Source organism: Chlorocebus sabaeus, chromosome 7 (genome assembly GCF_047675955.1).
Source record: "Chlorocebus sabaeus isolate Y175 chromosome 7, mChlSab1.0.hap1, whole genome shotgun sequence".
NCBI classification, from domain to species: domain Eukaryota; kingdom Metazoa; phylum Chordata; class Mammalia; order Primates; family Cercopithecidae; genus Chlorocebus; species Chlorocebus sabaeus.
This window is the reverse complement of record NC_132910.1, coordinates 61,215,089-61,233,351: the sequence shown is the minus strand read 5'-3', so window position 1 is coordinate 61,233,351 and position 18,263 is coordinate 61,215,089. Positions and strand designations below refer to the sequence as shown.

Genomic DNA, 18,263 nt, shown 5'->3' with positions numbered 1-18,263 from the left:
TCCCGTGCGCCGCTGACGCTCCGTGCTTCGGCGCAGGCGCACAGGGACGGTCGCTGGCCCAGGTGAGCGGGCGCGGTGGTCCAGGTGAGCGGGCGCGTCCCCGCGACGGCGCTGCCTCCCCGAGGCGGTTCACGTAAAGCCAACGAGGCCCTGCCGGCCAGCCGGGAAGGAGGCGTGGATATGGAGCTGGCGGCTGCCAAGCCCGGGGCCCGCGCCGCTGCGTAGCGCGTCCCGGGGGCTCTGTGGGGACGCGCCCCCCGCCGCAGCTCGGGGACCCGTAGAGCCCCGCGCTGCGCGGATGGCCCTGCTTCCGCGCCCCGCGCTCACCCTCCTGTTCCTCCTCATGGCCGCTGTTGTCAGGTGCCAGGAGGAGGCCCAGACCACCGACTGGAGGGCCACCCTGAAGACCATCCGGAACGGCGTTCATAAGATAGACACGTACCTGAACGCCGCCTTGGACCTCCTGGGAGGCGAGGACGGTCTCTGCCAGTATAAATGCCGTGACGGTGAGGGGGCACCCGGGCCCAGCGAGGGCTCGTACTTTCGGGGGATTGGGGTGACGGAGGTCCTGGAGGTGTGAGTGACAGATGCAAGGCAGACCTTGACGGTGTCCTTCGGCTGTGGAAAAACTTAACCACTGCTAGAATCTTGCGTTTCTTGTGATTGAGCAAGCTGGGTACAAGTTCGCACCACTATTGTTAGAATGTGAGAGGTCACCTGAGTGTACTGTCCGTTCCATTTGCGTTGCTTCTGAATTACCTTTTCCCCCTTCAATTGCACCAAGTTGCCCAAGAACTTACTGACGTGGGAATCATGGGAATGGAGTGGAACAGACTGATTTTAGCTCAGTTTTTGCTTCCGTAAATTGGATGAACATGCGAAGCAAACTGAGAATTTAAAAACCATGCCGTATTAACTTTCTCTATAATTGATATTAAATGTTTTTTTTTTTTTTTTCTGCAAACCCACAGACAATAACTTGCGACCTTTGTACAGACTTGGTGTACTCGAGTGTTGAGAAAGGGTTCCGATAACTCTCCTTTCCTTAGATATCAGTTACCCCTCTCCTCATTGTTGGTTAACGTTAATACAGTTATTTTCGTTTACTCTTTTAATATTTTTCGAACTTTCTCTTTGAACCTGAGAACTTGTTTGGTGGCAGTATGAGTACTGATCAACTCAGTATTTCAGACAGATGATTCTTTTGTAGCACATTTTTGAGTGCTTAAATATTTTAATAGGTCAGAAAAATATTAGACTTTCGTTTGGAAATTGAAAATGTTAAAATAGCACTTGGGAGATCGTGTTTCCAATAAGATTAGCCAAGGTTAGAGTCTCAGTATGCTGGCAGCAGAAAATAATAGGGGATTCAGTGACTTCATTGTTGGAACCTGGTTGTAGAGGTGAACTTAAAAGGAACTGATATCATGTAAAGCTGTGATGCCACCTGCTGCCTGCAATTTTCAAGATAATTTCTAGTTTTATGTTAATAGAAGTAAAGGATGAACTGTATCTTGTGTACTTTAAAGCGCTGAACAGGTGCTGAGACATGTTTCATTGCTTCTTAAATTTGTGCCTAAATGTTGCCAGCTAAACGTATGCTTCATAAAGATGTTTTTGTTCTTGTAGAACTTGTGAGGAGGATTAAGTGCATAATTTAAGGATCAAATGGTTGCCTTTCCTGAAGCAAATGTTACAGTTTTACTTAGTCATTCCTATTCATTATACAAATATTTGAGTCCCAACTGTGGGTCAGATGTTGTTCTACTTTGAGATTCAGCAGTTAGTAAAACACAAAAATCTCTGTCTGTGGAGCTGTGAAGAGGTTTATAGTGTGTTGTTAGGGCAAAGAAAACTATAGATAAATATATAGTTTCTCATGATACTCCTGTGAGAAAAACTGGATATGATTTGATGACTTCACCGCTGCTTAGAGAGAGGACTCATCTGTAGTGGACACCTGTCCTGATTAATATCTACATCTTAATTTGTGAATATCTGGGAGCAACAGGCAACACTGGGTGAATAGCTCTAGATTTAAAAACTGCTGAGCAGTCGAGAATGGTGAACTGAAACAAACAAGATTGAATCTTACTATATACAATCTTATATTTAGGCTCAAAATTAAATTGCAAAGGTGCTAAGCCTCTAGCAGTAGGTATTAAAAAGTCAATTTTAGAAATAACTGATTTTTTTTTTTAAACTACTGTCTATGTTAGCAGTGAGGCACAGCTGAAACATACTATGTTAGGCTGTTTTAATACAAGTACTTTATCCACCACAAAAGGCTAAAAAGCCCATCTTACCCTACAATGTTCAGTCTGAGGTGCCGTATTTTAAAGAGATGTGACAAGCTAGAAGTGATCAGTCTTTGGAGGCTGATGAATGCTCACCAAACTCAAAAGAGGCTTTAGGGCAAACAGCAGGGTTTCTCAATGGATGATCTCCATTTATAATGAATATTCCAACCGCCATGGAAATTAGCCTTCCAAGTCTTCTGTTCATTAATTCATCACATACCTATTGCAAAAATTCATCACAAAGTTATTCCAGGCACTGTTCTAGGCACTGGGAATCCAAAACACAAAAATGTCTGCTTTCAAGGAGTTTGCATTTTAGGGTGGGGAGACATAATAAAATCAGTAGATTAGTGATACAGTATGTTAGAAGGTCATATGTGCTACAATAGTGTGGTCAGGGAAGACTTGCTGAGAAGGTGAATGTCTTAGTCTGTTCAGGCTGCTATAACAAGATGCCTTAAACTGAGTGGCTTATAAACAACGGAAATTTATCCCTCAGTTCTGGAGGCTGTGAAGTCCAAGATCAAGCATTTGGCAGATTCATTGTCTGGTAAGGGTCCACTTCCTTGTTCACAGATGGCACCGTCTAGCTGTGTCCTCACATGGTGATGGATGGGGCAGGGCAGCTCTTTAGGGCCACTTTTTTAGGGCACAAATTCCATTCATGAGAGATCTGTCCACATGACCTAATCACCTCCAGTAGTCCCACCTCCTAATGCCATCACATTGGTGATTATGTTTCAACATGAATTTTGGGGTGATGCAAACATTCCAACCATAGCAGTAAAAGAGAAACTAGTGTCAGGAAAAAGGGCATCCACATGCAGGAAGGGCAGGTTCAAAGGCCCTGGTACAGGAGCAGACTTGCAGTGTCTGTGGAACAGCAAAGAGGAATAGGTTAAGGAAGAAAGGAAGAGAGAATAGGAAGAGGATGAGGTCAGAGAAATCATGGGAGGACCAGGTTATACACGGTTTCATAGGCTTTATAGACTTTGGCTTTTGTTCTGAAAAAGATGAGAAGTCTTTGGAGAGGCTCTGAGCAGAAAAAGACATGATCTAACATATTTTAATAAGATCACTTGTGCTCAGTGTGGAGACTGGATTATGAGGGTTAGTGTGGGGCAGGGGAACCAAAGTAGGGCAACTAGTTAGGAGTTTATAGCAGTAATCCATTGTGGCTTGGAGTGGGATTGGTAGTAGTAGAGATGGTAAGAAGTGATTAGTTCTGAATATTTTGAGGGTAAAGTCAACAGGATATACCAACAGGATATATGTTGGATTGAATGCGGGGTATAAGAACGCAAGAACATAAGCAACAATGGCTGACATTATTGCTCTGAGCATCTGGAAGGATAGAGTTACCATTAACTGAAAACAGGGAACTGTGAATGAAACAAATTTGAGGTGAATGTCAGGAGGGACAGCTTAAGTTTGAGATGCCCACTGGACATCCAAGTAGTTAGTATGTCCTTCCTCTGTAGGCCCTTGTAAGTAGGAAGCCAAGTCATAAACTGTTTTCTTAGGAATGAAGGACCGGGCCGGGCACTATGGCTCACGCCTATAATCCCAGCACTTTGGGAGGCCTAGGCGGGTGTATCATGAGGTCAGGAGTTTGAGACCAGCCTGGCCAACATGGTGAAACCCCGTCTCTACTAAAAATACAAAAATTAGCCGGGCCCGGTGACGCACGCCTGTAGTCCCAGCTACTGGGGAACCTGAGGCAGGAGAATCGCTTGAACCCGGGAGGCAGAGGTTGCAATGAGCCAAGATCGTACCACTGCACTCCAGCTTGCTGGGAGGCAAAGCGAGACTCTATCTCAAAAAAAAAAAAAAAAAAAAAAGAATGAAGGACTAAAAGTAGGAGTTGAAGAATCACGGTGACTTCTCTGTGATAGCTTGAGTCATCTACCCTCATCTTCCAAGGGAAGTGAAGGACCCATCCTTATGATAGACAGGGTTAGAAAAACAAGACCTAAGTGCTATCATTGGCGTTCCCTTTTCTAGACTCATCATAACCATTCCTTTTTGTATAGATTGTTCCTTTAGAGCAGGCTATAGGTTTTTTGTTGTTGTTGGTGGTGGTGGTGGTGGTGGTGGTGGTGGTGGTGGTGTTTTTTGAGACAGAGCTTTGCTCTTGTTGCCCAGGCTGGAGTGCAATGGCGCGATCTTGGCTCACCGCAACCTCTACCTCCTGGGTTCAAGAGATTCTCCTGCCTCAGCCTCTTGAGTAGCTGGGATTACAGGCATGTGCCACCATGCCCAGCTAATTTTGTATTTTTAGTAGAGATGGAGTTTCGCCATGTTGGTCAGTCTGGTCTCGAACCCTCGACCTCAGGTGATCCACCTGCCTCGGCCTCCCAAAGTGCTGTGATTACAGGTGTGAGCCATCGCTCCCAGTCCAGGCTATAGCTTTATATCTTCATGAGGTTATACTACTCTTTTGAGGCTGTGTATAGTGACCTCAGTTGAGCATGGAACTTCTGAGCAAGTCACTGAAACCATTTATTTTTTTCTCTTTTTTTATTTTTTTAAAATTCATGTGTGTATATATATATGTATATATGTGTGTGTGTGTGTGTGTGTGTGTGTGTATATATATACATATATTTTTTTTTAATAGAGACAGGGTCTCATGTTGCCCAGGCTGGTCTCAAAAACCTGGGCTCAGGCAGTTTTACCGCCTCAACCTCCAAAAGTGCTGGGATTACAGGCGTGAGCCCAGCTGAAACCATTTTTCAATTATTACCTTGAGGGGTTACTTATTTTGATGGTTGATTATTGAAAGAGTTGCTTTTTTTTACCCTCAATTTACTTTTGGAGGGTAACCTTGTCTTTATTTAAGTCTCCTACCAATAAATGTTAAACGAAAATTGGTAGAATACTTTGTGTCACTCATATGTATCCAACTGTGGGGTCATATTTGGAAATTGCCATGTCTTAGGGTAAAATACCTGGGAATATCTCATTTTAGAAGGCAAGATAAATTGTAGCCCCAAATATTTGAAAGGATTATTGTGTAAAATAGGGAGTTGGCTTATTTTTCTGTTTCCCCAAGGGGCAGAGGATTGTTTATAGGTAGAACTTACAAGAAGGCAGAAGAATGTCTTAACAATTGATGTCATTTCACAGTAGAATAGGTTATTTCTTGATGTAGGAGGGTTGTGGGAAACATTCAAAGAGACAGTAGGTGACTGGTAGGTTGAAGTGATTTCTATACAAGCATACTTCATTTTAATGTGTTTTGCTTTAATGCACTTCACAAATAATTGTGGTTTGTTTGTTTTTTTTAACAAATCGAAGGTTAGCAGCGACCCTGCATTGAGCAAGTCTGTTGGCACCATATTTCTCTCAACATGTGCTCACTTAGTATCTGTGTCAGCATTTTTTAGCAATAAATTATTTTTAAATTAAGGTCTGTACATTGGTTTTTTTAGACAGTGTTATTGAGCGCTTAATAGACTACAGCATAGTGTAAACCAAACTTTTATATGCACTGGAAAACCAAAGAAATTTGTGTGACTCGCTTCATTGTTATATTGGCTTTATTGTGATGGTCTGGGACTGAACCTGCAGTATCTCTGAGGTAAGCTTGTATTAAATGAGGTGAGATGTTTCTGAAGTACCTTCCAAAGTTTAAGATTGCTATGATAATGTCATCTTTTTCCTTGTTGCTGAACACTTGATGCTACTGGGGAGCATTAGCCTTCCAAGTCTTCTGTTCTTTGGAAGTACTTCATTAGAACTCCAGTACTTCTGGAGTACCGTAGTTCACCAAGTATGCCTCTTAACTTTTTCCTTAGATGGCAAAGGAGTGTATTTGTGGAATGGTTGACCAAGTGGGAGGGCAGCAGGCAGATTGTGTGGTCCTGTAATGTCTTGTAGTACTAAGGTTATTAAATGATCATCAGATGACTTTGTCTTCCTTAGCCTTAGGCTTTGCCCGAGTAAACTGGTTGGTTAGTGGTTATTGAGGTTTGTATGCAATGAAGCATTTGTGGGAGATTGGGAAGATACTATCTTAGCTCTAAAAAACAAAGTGTTAGAATGTACAGGAAAACAGGTTGGGTTTATCTTTCATACATATGAACCCTATCTGGGAAGTGACCTCTGAAATCTCCAGAAGTCCAGGATAAGCTTTTGTATGTTTCATATGGCATAGGCTTACAAATAATTACATTTTATGAATTGCTATATATGTGTATATGTATATATGTGTACATTTGTATATATTCCTCACCACAGGAGAAATAAAAAGTCTAATTAGCGTTCTTAATGCTCATCAGAATAAAGACATATGCACTTATGTTAGCATTCAAGTAAATATTAAATATTTCTAAGACTAATGTAGCATATTGACCTTTTTGAGTATTTATTTTATTTTTATCATATTTGAAAATTAATTATGATACCATTTATATTTTATAGGATCTAAGCCTTTCCCACGTTATGGTTATAAACCCTCCCCACCGAATGGATGTGGCTCTCCACTGTTTGGTGTTCATGTAAATATTGTCTTTTATTTGATAAGTTTTATAACTGGTAAATCATGTAATACTTTTGGTGATATAAGACTATCAGCATGCTCTTAGATTCACAAATAATTTAGCTGGGTATAAGAGTGATCAGGTTTATTAGATTCTTTTTGGCAAAACTCCTAACCAAAGTAACTGAAGTAAAGTTGTTTTATTTTTGAATCTTATAGATGTTCATACTATTTAAGTGATATTTCCTAATATTATCACATACATAGTTGAAAAGTTTGGAGTACAGAAGTAATACTACTTAGAGGGAAAAAGTATAGATAAATCATGTTTTCTACATTAAAACAAGACTAAGTGGGATAGCTGTGTGGTTGTTGTAGGAGAGACTGGATCTAAGCCAAGTATTATGGGGAAAAAAATGTTTATGAGAATGATTCCTAGACACAAGGATTTTGTGTATAAAGTTATTTAAAATAATTGAAGTTATAGATTCAGAGTAATAGTATCTTTGGGGAATGGAGAAATATTTAAAGATCAAAAAACAACAAAATTTGAGTTGTAGGAAAGTTTTCTGTGATATTTCACATAAAGTAAATTTTATTTGGAAGGAGAGGCCACAAAACACTTTGAATATCCAAAAATCATACTTGCCTAGCCCCTGGAGAATCTCGGTTTAATGGACTTAGATTTATCTTTCTTTTTTTAAAACTTATGTTTTGTGTTTTGGACAAATGGAAGTTTTGTTACTGACAGGTAACTGTGAGTGTTACCTGTGCAGAATAGGAAGCAGTGAGGCATGGCTGAGAGAGTAACATGGGTGGGTGTGGGTAAGTGTAATGGGGAGATTTACAACACGGAAAATATTTGTAGGCAGAAATGGATTTTGGAACTATCTATACAGCAGTCATTATCATTTATGCCTATTTAATCTATTTGAATGTGGTACTTCAGCAGAGGAGTTTTGCATTTCATTGACAGTAATCCATCCAAATGCCTTTTGCAGCTTAACATTGGTATCCCTTCCCTGACAAAGTGTTGCAACCAACACGACAGGTGCTATGAGACCTGTGGCAAAAGCAAGAATGACTGTGATGAGGAATTCCAATATTGTCTCTCCAAGATCTGCCGCGATGTACAGAAAACACTAGGACTCACTCAGCATGTTCAGGGTAAGGATGTTCTGATGGCTTGGGGATGAGTGTACTTTTTAAAGTTTTATCAAATGCTTTATGTTTTAGTATAGGGTTTATCAATAGAAATCTTTCACATATATTATCTATTGTGACACAGACTTCAATTTTCTGAGGTGAGGAGCTGATGATTTTGTAATCTAAAATGATTTACAGTCACAGAAGCAAAAAGCATTAGGAAACCTTGGGAGAGTAGGGGTGTCTAAGGCCAAGAGAGAGAAGAATTCATCTACCTTGTACCCTAAAATATATCTCCAATCATCATGTAACAACCTAAAGTAGCTAATGTTTGAAACTCTGATTCCAGTTGTCTTAGTCCGTCTGGACTGCTACCATAGACCGGGTGGCTTACAGACAACAGAAAGTTATTTCCTACAGTTCTGGAGGCTGGGAAGTCCAAGATCAAGGCACTAGCAGATTTGGTGTCTGATGAGGACTCATTTTCTAGTTCGCAGCAGATGCCTTCTAACTGTGTCTTCACTTAGTGGAGAGGACTAGATAGCTCTCTGGGGCCTCTTTTATAAGAGCACTAATCACATTCACCATCCTTTTGAACTTAAACACCTCCAAAGGCCTCACCTTCTGATTTCATCACTTTGGAGGTTAGGATTTCAACATGAACTCCGAAGAGACACAAACATTCAGACCATACCATCAGTGAATTTAAGAGTATTGCACACTGGATTTGGAGTAGGAATTTCTAGAAGACTTGTCTTTACCTGTTTCTGTTGGGAAGGTCCCCAGATGACCCCCAGGTTCAGTGATTTACCAGGAGGACTCATGGGACTCAGCATATAGTTGTACTCACTGCCATGAGGTATTATGGTGAAGAGATACAAAACCAAACTAGCAAAGGGAAAGGGCCCTTTGGTGTCATTTTTAAAAGGAGAATGATGATACTCACCTCATAGAGTTGTCATAAGGATGAAACGAAGTATTTGTGGAAATACAAATAAATCACCATTCAAATACTAATAGTTATAATATTTCTCTACTGTCAAGCCAAAGAACATATCATACACTGAAATCAGAAGAGGCAAGGCAGGAAAGGAAAATAACATTTTAAGCACTTATCATAAGATACTGTGCTAGATATTTTATTCATGTTTTCATTTGATGCCAACAGAAACCTAAAGAGGTAGGTGGTGTTATCCCCATTTTTCAAGGAAGGAAACGAAGGTTTAGAAAACAGTAACTTGCCCCAAGTGAGCATTTAGCCTGACTTTAAAATCTGTGTTCTGTCTATTACACAGTATTCTCCAAATAGTCTCATATTATAGCCCTGATTCTAACATCCTAATAATTCATGTCAAGGAAGAAATCTCTGCTGCAGGTAATCTTGAATTCACAGCCTCTGTCTCCCTTTGCAGCTTTTGGCTAAAGTAAACTAGCTGTAAACCTGAAGCATAGATGGATTTATTTCCTGTTTTCTGATTTAAGAAGAATGTGAAACCAATAATCTTGTGACCTCCTATTTAATAGTCATAGCCTCTCCACTTCTGTGGTTGGTTGTTTCTTAATGGCACCGTCTTTTGGAGAACTTTGAAAGATTTTGTAATGACAGGTTTCTTCCTTAACATGAATATTTTGAAACTAAAAGTATTTGGATAACTAAAAGTCACTCTGTGCTATATCTCTTTTAGTGTAACATGTTAAGATAATCTCACCTGGATGTTTCAGGTTTCTTAGAATAAGAAAAGTAAATAAATCACCTTTTCACAGTCTTAAAAAAATTTAAAAACCTGACTAGGCCGGGTGCAGTGACTCACGCTTGTAATCCCAGCACTTTGAGAGGCCTTGGCTGGTGGAGCACTTGAACCCAGGAGTTTGAGAGCAGCCTGGCCAACATGGTGAAACCCCAACTTTAATAAAAAATACAAAAATTAGCCAGGTGCCTGTAGTCCCAGTTACTCAGGAGGTTGAGGTGGAAGAATCACTTTAACCCAGGAGGCAGAGGTTGCAGTGAACCAAGATTATGCCACTGCACTCCAGCCTGGGCAACAGAGTGAGGTGAGACCTTGTCTCAAAATAAATAAACAAACAAACAAATAAACCTGACTGGGAAAAAGTACTTTTGATTTCTATGCTCCCATATCCCCAAGTCAAATTAGGACATTCGTCAAAGAGATTGGATTCCGTTTACTTTAAGCCTCTTAACTGATGTATGATCAGTCCTTAGAAGCCATTGGCCATAATGAAATGTTTTGAGGTTTCAATTTTTACACTTTGTTTCTTCCGCACCTAAAACATTTTTTCTTAAAATGCAAATTTAAGAGTATTATCAGACATCTCTTAGTGATTATGTTTTTCAAATAAAAAGAAAGTTAACACTGATTAATCAGTGCTATTTTAAAAGACTCTTACTTGTCTAGTTTAAACAATTGGGCCAAGCATGGTGGCCCACGCCTATAATCCCAGCACTTTGGGAAGACAAGTTAGGAGGATTGCTTGAGACCAGTCTGGGCAACATAGTGAGACCTCATCGCCACTTAAAAAAAAAAAAAATTAGCTGGGTGTGGTGTTGTGTATCTGTTTAAAATTAAAAATTAAATTTAAAAAATTTAAATTAAAAATTAGCTGGCCATGGCAATGCCAGCTATGCAGGAGGCTGAGGTGGAAGGATCCCTTTAGCCCAGGATGTGGAGACTGCAGTAAGCTATGACTGCACCATGACACTCCAGTCTGGGTGTCAGAGTGAGACTCTGTCTCAAAAAAAAAAAAAAATTGGATTGAACAGTTAAATGTATACAAAAAGTAAGATGCATGATAAAGAGACTAAAACTGGAAGTCTGTAGATATCTACATGTATGTATGTAAATATGCTACAGCTTGTGAGAGTTTGATGACTTTCATCTAGAATACATTTCAGTGCTCATGAGGGATATGCTTGTTGCTGTGCCGTAATGTGTAACACAGGTGAAAAGAGAGCAATGCAGTTGCCCAACAGTAATCCCATTTCCTTATTTTGCAGCATGTGAAACAACAGTGGAACTCTTGTTTGACAGTGTTATACATTTGGGTTGTAAACCATATCTGGACAGCCAACGAGCTGCATGCAGGTGTCATTATGAAGAAAAAACCGATCTTTAAAGGAGATGCTGACAGCTGTTGACAGATGAAGATGGAAGAACAAACCTTTGACAAATAATTAATGTTTTTACAACATAAAACTGTCTTATTTTTGTGAAAGGATTATTTTGAGACCTTACAGTAATTTATATCTTGATGTTAAAAACCTCAAAGAAAAAAAAGTGAGGGAGATAGGGGAGGGCACACTTGTCTTCTCAGGTATCTTCTCCGGCATTGCTTCCTAACTTATTATGCCAAACGTCTTGACCAATACCAAAAACAAGTGCTTGTTAAGCGGAGAATATTTGAAAAGAAGAATATAAACTCAATTTTCACAACCGTATTTACCAAAAAGATCAAATATAAAATTCATAAGGTCTATGCAACATTATCTTATTTGGAAATATGGGGAAATTATTACTTACAAGTATTTGTTTACTATGAAATTTTAAATACACATTTATGCCTAGAAGGAACGGACTTTTTTTTTTTCTATTTTAATTACACATAATATGTCATTAAAGTACAACATAATATGTTGTTTCTCTGTAGCCCGTTGAGCATATGAGTAAGTCCCATTTCTATTAGGACTACTTACAAGGACAAGGTTTCCATTTTTCCAGTTGTAAAATTGGAACCATCAGCTGATAACCTCGTAGGGAGCAAATCCAGGATAGCTGAGTATTATGTAATATGCCTAGAAGGTGATGTGAATGTGATTCAGAAGCATAGCCACTCCTATTTTATGAGCTACTCACATGACAAATGTTATCTTTTGCTATAACCTTTGTTAAGTTGGAGAAAAGATGGATTTAATGAGATAAATGAAAAGATACTTAACATAATACATCAGGGCACTATTTGCTGTTATGCCTTGTTATTTATTTCCCAGCACTTGTTTCTTATCATAGATTTTTTTTTTCTTTTTCTTTTTTTTTTTTGAGACGGAGTCTCTCTCTGTCGCCCAGGCTAGAGTGCGGTGGCGTGAACTCGACTCACTGCAAGCTCCGCCTCCCGGGTTCGCGCCATTCTCCTGCCTCAGCCTCCCGATTAGCTGGGACTACAGGCGCCCGCCACTACGCCCGGCTAATTTTTTTGTATTTTTAGTAGAGACGGGGTTTCACCGTGTTAGCCAGGATAGTCTCGATCTCCTGACCTCGTGATCCGCCCGCCTCAGCCTCCCAAAGTGCTGGGATTACAGGCGTGAGCCACCGCGCCCGGCCTCTTATCACAGATTTTTTAAAGACTATAACCTTTTACTAACTGTGGTCTTACTAAAATTTGTGCTTGATACTGCTTTTCAGTATCAAAGCATCCCTTTTAACTAGAGCCAAAGGGATGGAAAAGGCAAGATATAAATAACTGCCTCTTGTAGATCTCCTATTTACATTGAAAATTATTACCATATGTTTAGAGCAAATCCCAGAAAATTTCAACAGCTTCTGAAGATGTCTATGAATGTGGAAAACTTTTCAATCTCTTGGAATGCTCAGTTATGTTCCTAGACTGGTCTTTTCTGACTACTGGTTGTTAACCTTTCCGTAGCCCAGGACCTCAAGCCATATATATCCTTTGGGTATAACCCATAGCCAAAGTTATTAAGATGAAATGACTTTCAAAGTCAGAGAAGGACAGCATAGGGAGAGGCGGTTCTTTGTAAGTCATTACAGGTAGAACAGGGCAGAAGGAAAAATATGTTATGGAGAAAGGGCCATGTTCCTAACTTTGGAGATGTGTCATTGCCAGGAACCTAGTATCTTCCAACTTGAATTGGTGGCAGCTGTTCCACTGAGACAAGGCGCATGTATGCCTTGTGGCTAAGTGAGCAAACTGGGCTTCCTCTTAAATGTTTGGAATCCTCAATTGATTCTTTATTTCAAACCTTTATAAAAGATACAGTTTTGTAAGCCATTATTAATAATTAATGCTTATCGGCCAGGCATGGTGGTTCATGCCTGTAATCCCAGCACTTTGGAAGGCTGAGGCGGGTGAATCACTTGAGGTCAGGAGTTTGAGACCAGCTGGCCAACATGGCGAAACACCATCTCTACTAAAAATAGAAAAATTTGCCGTGCGTAGTGGCACATGCCTGTAGTCTTAGCTACTCAGGACACTGAGGCAGGAGAATCACTTGAACCCAGGAGGTGGAGGTTGCAGTGAGCCAAGATCGTGCCACTGCACTCCAGCCTGGGCAACAGAGCAAGACTATCTTAAAAAAAAACAAAAACTTAATGGTTTATCAATATTTATTATTGAAATACTTGTCCAGGTAACTTTACACTTATAATGAATTCATGAATTTTGTTAGCAGCATTGGCTTTCTCAAAAGGACAAACTCAGAATATCTTTATAAAATATAATTCATGATCACAAATTACACAAAAATCAGTAGAAACAGTTTTTATGTTCAGATTTTAAAAAAAAACTTGGAATACTTTTAGATTTACAGAGAAGTTGCAAAGATACATGGAGCGCTTCTGTGACCACTCACCCAGTCCCCCTAGTGCTAACCTTTTATTTAACCGTGAATCATTTGTCAGAAGCTAAGTAACCAATACTGGTAATTACTATTAACAGAACTTGACTTTATTTTTCAGACTGTACTAGTTTTTTAATTAATGTCATTTTTCTTTTCCAGGATCCAGTCTAGGATACCACACTGAATTAGTCGTCATGCCTAATTAGTCTCTGGTCTGTAATAGTTCCACTGTCTTTCTTTTTCATAAACTTGACAGTTTTGAGGAGTACTGATCAGGTGTTTTGTAGAATGTGCCTCAATTTGAGTGTCCGATGTTTTCTTCATGATTAGAGTGGGGTTATGGATTTTTTGGAAGAATACCAGAGGCGAAGGTCCTTCTCACTGCATCATGTCAGGAGTTACATGCTCTCAGCTTGATGGTGTATTAATTTTGGACACTTGGTTAAGGTAGTGTGTGTTGCTTTTTGCTGCTGAAAATTACTGTTTATTTTCCCTTTCCATACTTCTATTCTTTGGAAAACTGTCACTAAGTCCAGTCATGGGAGGTGGTGGGTGGGGAAGATTACATTCAACCTCCTGGAAGTGGGAATATCCATATGTAGTATTGGGAATTTTTGCATATGGGAACTTTGTCTCTCCCTCCCACTCTAATTTGTTTATATCAGTATGGACTCATGTATATTTTGTATTTTGGGTAACACAGTATTTATTTGTTGCTTAAATTGTCCAGCTTGGCTATTAGGAGTTCTGCCAGGTTGGCTGCTATGTCCGTTTGATGTGCCCATCCTTTTGATTTTTGAGCACTTCCTTGCTTTCTGGCACTACAAGATGCTCCAGATTCATCTTGTATATTCCCTGCCCCAATGCTAGAATCCCTAGAATCAACCCCTCCTCCAAAGAGCCCTGGTTCCTTTTGTTGGAGAATCATACTTAGAAACCAAGAACTGGGCATTAGATGTGCTTGTTGCTACTGGGATGTCATTGTTTGCAGCAGAATTGAGAAATACGTAGGTATATTAACCCATGCATATGTACACATCTGTAATTATTATTGTAGGTGTGTACACAGCTCAACATGAGTTTGTACTGCTGTCTTCAACTCAAAATTTGTCCCAACATATTATGGCATATATTTAGATTTTGAAGTTGATATTTTCCCAATTGACAGAATAAACTCATTAAAAGAGCAAAAAACCGAGAACTAACTTTCAGCAGCTCTTTGCAAGAAATGTAATATTGATACTTTAAAATAATACTGCCTTCAAATGATGCCTGTCTCTTTAAAATCTTTTGGCATAGTTCTTCCAGGGACAGATATGGCCGTATTTATTTCATAGATGGAAAAACTGAGCACAGAGCTGTAATGAAGACAGAATTGAGATATGAGGGCAAAAGCTAATTAAACACATCTTCACAGGTAGCCTTTCTTTCAGTGAACCTGTAGACTAGTCCAGTAATACTCATTAAAATTAGTTCTTAGAGGCTGGGCATGGTAGCTCAGGCCTGTAATCCTAGCACTGTGAGAGGCCAAGGTGGGCAGATCACTCGAAGTCAGAAGTTCGAGACCAGCCTGGCCAACATGGCAAAACCCTGTCTCTACTAAAAATACAAAAATTAGCTGGGCATGGTGGGACACACTTGTAATTCCAGCTACTCAGGAAGTGAAGGCACAATAATTGGTTGAACCTGGGAAGCAGAGGTTGCAGTGAGCTGAGGTTGCACTGCTGCACTCCAGCATAGGCGTCAGAACAAGACTTCTGTCTTGGAAAGAAGAAACAAATTGTTAGCCTAAAACCCACTCTCTCTAAATTTAAAAGAGTGATTATTTCTTTCAGTATTTATAGAAGTATGAGATTATCAGAAGGTGTGATGCACAATGCTCATTATTTTATCATAGTACAAGACAGGTATAACATCTAACAGTAAAGAAGATGGAATCTTTCTATAAAAATTCTGTTATTAATAGTTAACTGACTTCAGTAACTTTGAGGAGTAGAATGAAACTTATTAGGCAAGATCTTTTCACATACACTATGTTGCATTGTTCAACATTCATAGAAATTACTTGCAATATATTGATTTAAGCCTTATGTGGTGACTGGTGCTATATTTGAAGTAGCATTTTTAGTTTGCTGTTTTTCCTCACTGCTTAATCCTACAAAAACCAACCATCTGCCTAAAAAATAAAAGAGCAAAAATGAATCAGTGTAACCAGTATATGAAAAACAATAGTTATTAATAAAACTATAAAGGGATCAGTAGTGTCATCTTTTATATATGTCACAATGATGTTAGACTTTTTGCCTCAGACTTCCTTATTCAGTTTCCATTACATCCTTCAAAAATCTTGTTGACAACTTGACAAACATTTCTTTGTTGGCTTTCAAGTTTTAAGTATAGCAATCAGAATCACAGAAATTTAATATTTCTATGAATTCTGTGAGAAAACAGGTAAACACCAAAATTAGTGACCAAAATTTTTAAGTTGTAGAATTATCTCTGAACTTAACTATATTTCATTCCTATGATAGGTGACAAGCCAAGACCTTCAGTTTCAATAAGTTCCACTTTTATTTATATTTTAAAATAATATATTGCCTTGAAATAATGCCTATCTCTTTAAAATCTTTTGACACACTTTTTCCAGGGACAGAGATGGCTGTTTATTTCATAAAGGAGACACTGAGCGCAGAGAAGCTGTAATGAAGACACGATTGAGATAGGAGGGCAAACCAGTTTCAATAAGTCATTTTTATGGAAAACTATTCAGATATAGGAAGAATCCAGTCATCTTATCAGTTAACTTAGTGTATCTGAATTTTAATGGATTTACTGTGGGAATATTTTTCTTTGAGAGGGAAGAGAGCGCTTGGTAGGATTCCAGTCTATGTTGGTGGTTCTCAAACATGAGTGTGCATGAGACTCACTGGCGGGCTTGTTAAAACACACTGCTGAACCCCACCCCCTGAGTTTCTGATTCACTAGGTCTGGGGTAGACAAGAGAATTTGCGTTTCTAACAAGTTCCCAGATGAGGATGATACTGCTGGTTCACAGACTGCAGCTTGGGAAGTAGTTTAGATAATCTTCAGTGCTGAAAATAACTAATGTACTGAAAGCTTTCTGTGGGTTCAGTACTGTCATAGGAGTTTGCCATTTACTGTCTCAAAAACTCTGGAATAGATTTGGACCTTATTTTACAGCAAAGAGTTTGAAGCTATGAGAGGTTAAGTTGCATTATCTGTCAAATATCTAACAGCAAATAAAATGGGGAAGCCATGACTAGAACCTGGGCAGCCTGTTTCCCAGTCCCAGGCACTCAGCCATTTTACTGTGGCTAGCTGTTGCTTTAAGAGGCTAAAATTATATATTTGTAATTCTGAAATAAGTACCCCAGAAAATGCTCTGTATTTATGTTTTTAGACAAAATCCTGATCAGTGGTGAATAAGGGGAAAAAAAAGGTAGACAAAATATTGTTTTAAAATATATAACCACATAGACTATAGTAGTAACATTCTGAGATGATAAGATACTTAGGGAGAAAAAATGACAAATTCCTTCCATCTGCTCTTTTCAGATAAGTGGAAAGTCAGCCAACTGGAGTTCCACTCTTGTAGAGGGAATGTTTTCAGGACTCAGAGACTCTGAAAGTGAGGCCAAAGGACTGTAAGTTCTGGTGATCAGATAACTCATTCAGACTGGATAAAAGCCAGAGTGTAAATGTGAAAACCCCGAATTGTAGTCAATGGCTAAATATTGAGCCACATGCAAGGCAACTGGGGTAGGTAATGAGGAAACCAAAAAATGCCACTCCTGTTTCCAGTGAGTACAAGAAGATGGTAATAACCAATATTCATTGAACTCTTCACATGGCAGGCAGTATTCTGAGTCCTTCACAGTCACTTAACCCAATCATCACAACCACCATACAAGGGAAATATGGATATTCCATGTCTTTGTTGCAGAATAAGTTACTAAGACAGTGATTTCTGAAATATTTTATGCATAGAGTGAAATGAACAGTAAATGGTTTGAGTAAAAACCCTTCTTTGATTTCATACTCTATTTAATGACATCAAGACGTGAACCACAGGCAGATGTGGAAGTTATCAAATTAGATTTTTTCTCTCCCAAATAATGGTATGAGATGAGTTCCTTATACCTATTTCTTAAGTATTCCTTATACTTATTTTAATATATTAGAAATGGTGCCTTAACACATTTTAATTTTTTCCCACTCTAAGATTGCTTGCTTTTAAAATTACAAGGTCCAGAGGAATTACAAAAGATAAAGCCACCATTTCATCAAATCTGAAAGCATTGTCAAAGTAAATTTTGTACAATAGCCAACCACCCAAGGAGGAGCTAAATTAAATCCAACATTGAGCAACCCATGGTACCTTGTTAGCACACTGGGTGGTATTTTATGGGTAGGACAACATGCTTTCCCCAAGAAACACCATCGAGACCCTCATCGTTCTGTGAATTTCTGCATGATCCTGTCCCTGAATTAGCTCTGCCTGTGAAAGCCAGATTTGAAAAATCCAGGAGTAACCGGGTGCGGTGGCTCATGCCTATAATCCCAGCATTCTGGGAGGCCACGGTGGGCGGATACCAGGTCGGGAGTTTGATAGCAGCCTAACCAACATGGAGAAACCCCGTCTCTACTAAAAATACAAAATTAGCCAGGCATGGTGGTGCATGCCTGTAATCCTAGCTACTTGGGAGACTGAGGCAGGAGAATC

At 39.4% G+C, this 18,263-nt stretch overlaps 2 protein-coding genes across 3 annotated transcripts in view; both read left to right on the top strand.

Moving 5' to 3' along the window:
- Positions 1-14: 14 nt before the first annotated feature.
- On the top strand, positions 15-13,794 carry PLA2G12A (phospholipase A2 group XIIA). Its single transcript, XM_007999526.3, has 4 exons — positions 15-506; positions 6,726-6,802; positions 7,785-7,950; positions 10,943-13,794. Exons 1-4 carry the CDS (start codon positions 299-301, stop codon positions 11,059-11,061), a joined length of 570 nt encoding a protein of 189 aa, XP_007997717.1. The 5' UTR covers positions 15-298; the 3' UTR covers positions 11,062-13,794.
- CASP6 (caspase 6) overlaps positions 13,625-18,263 on the top strand; it is a 23,504-nt gene continuing 18,865 nt past the window's right edge. Inside the window, exon 1 of one of the 2 annotated variants that reach the window (XM_007999523.3) lies at positions 13,625-13,731. The gene's annotated coding sequence lies outside the window, so the exon portion shown is untranslated. Of the gene's footprint in view, positions 13,732-13,862; positions 13,967-18,263 lie in introns of those variants that run through there. The other variant, XM_073017539.1, reaches the window with a different exon arrangement.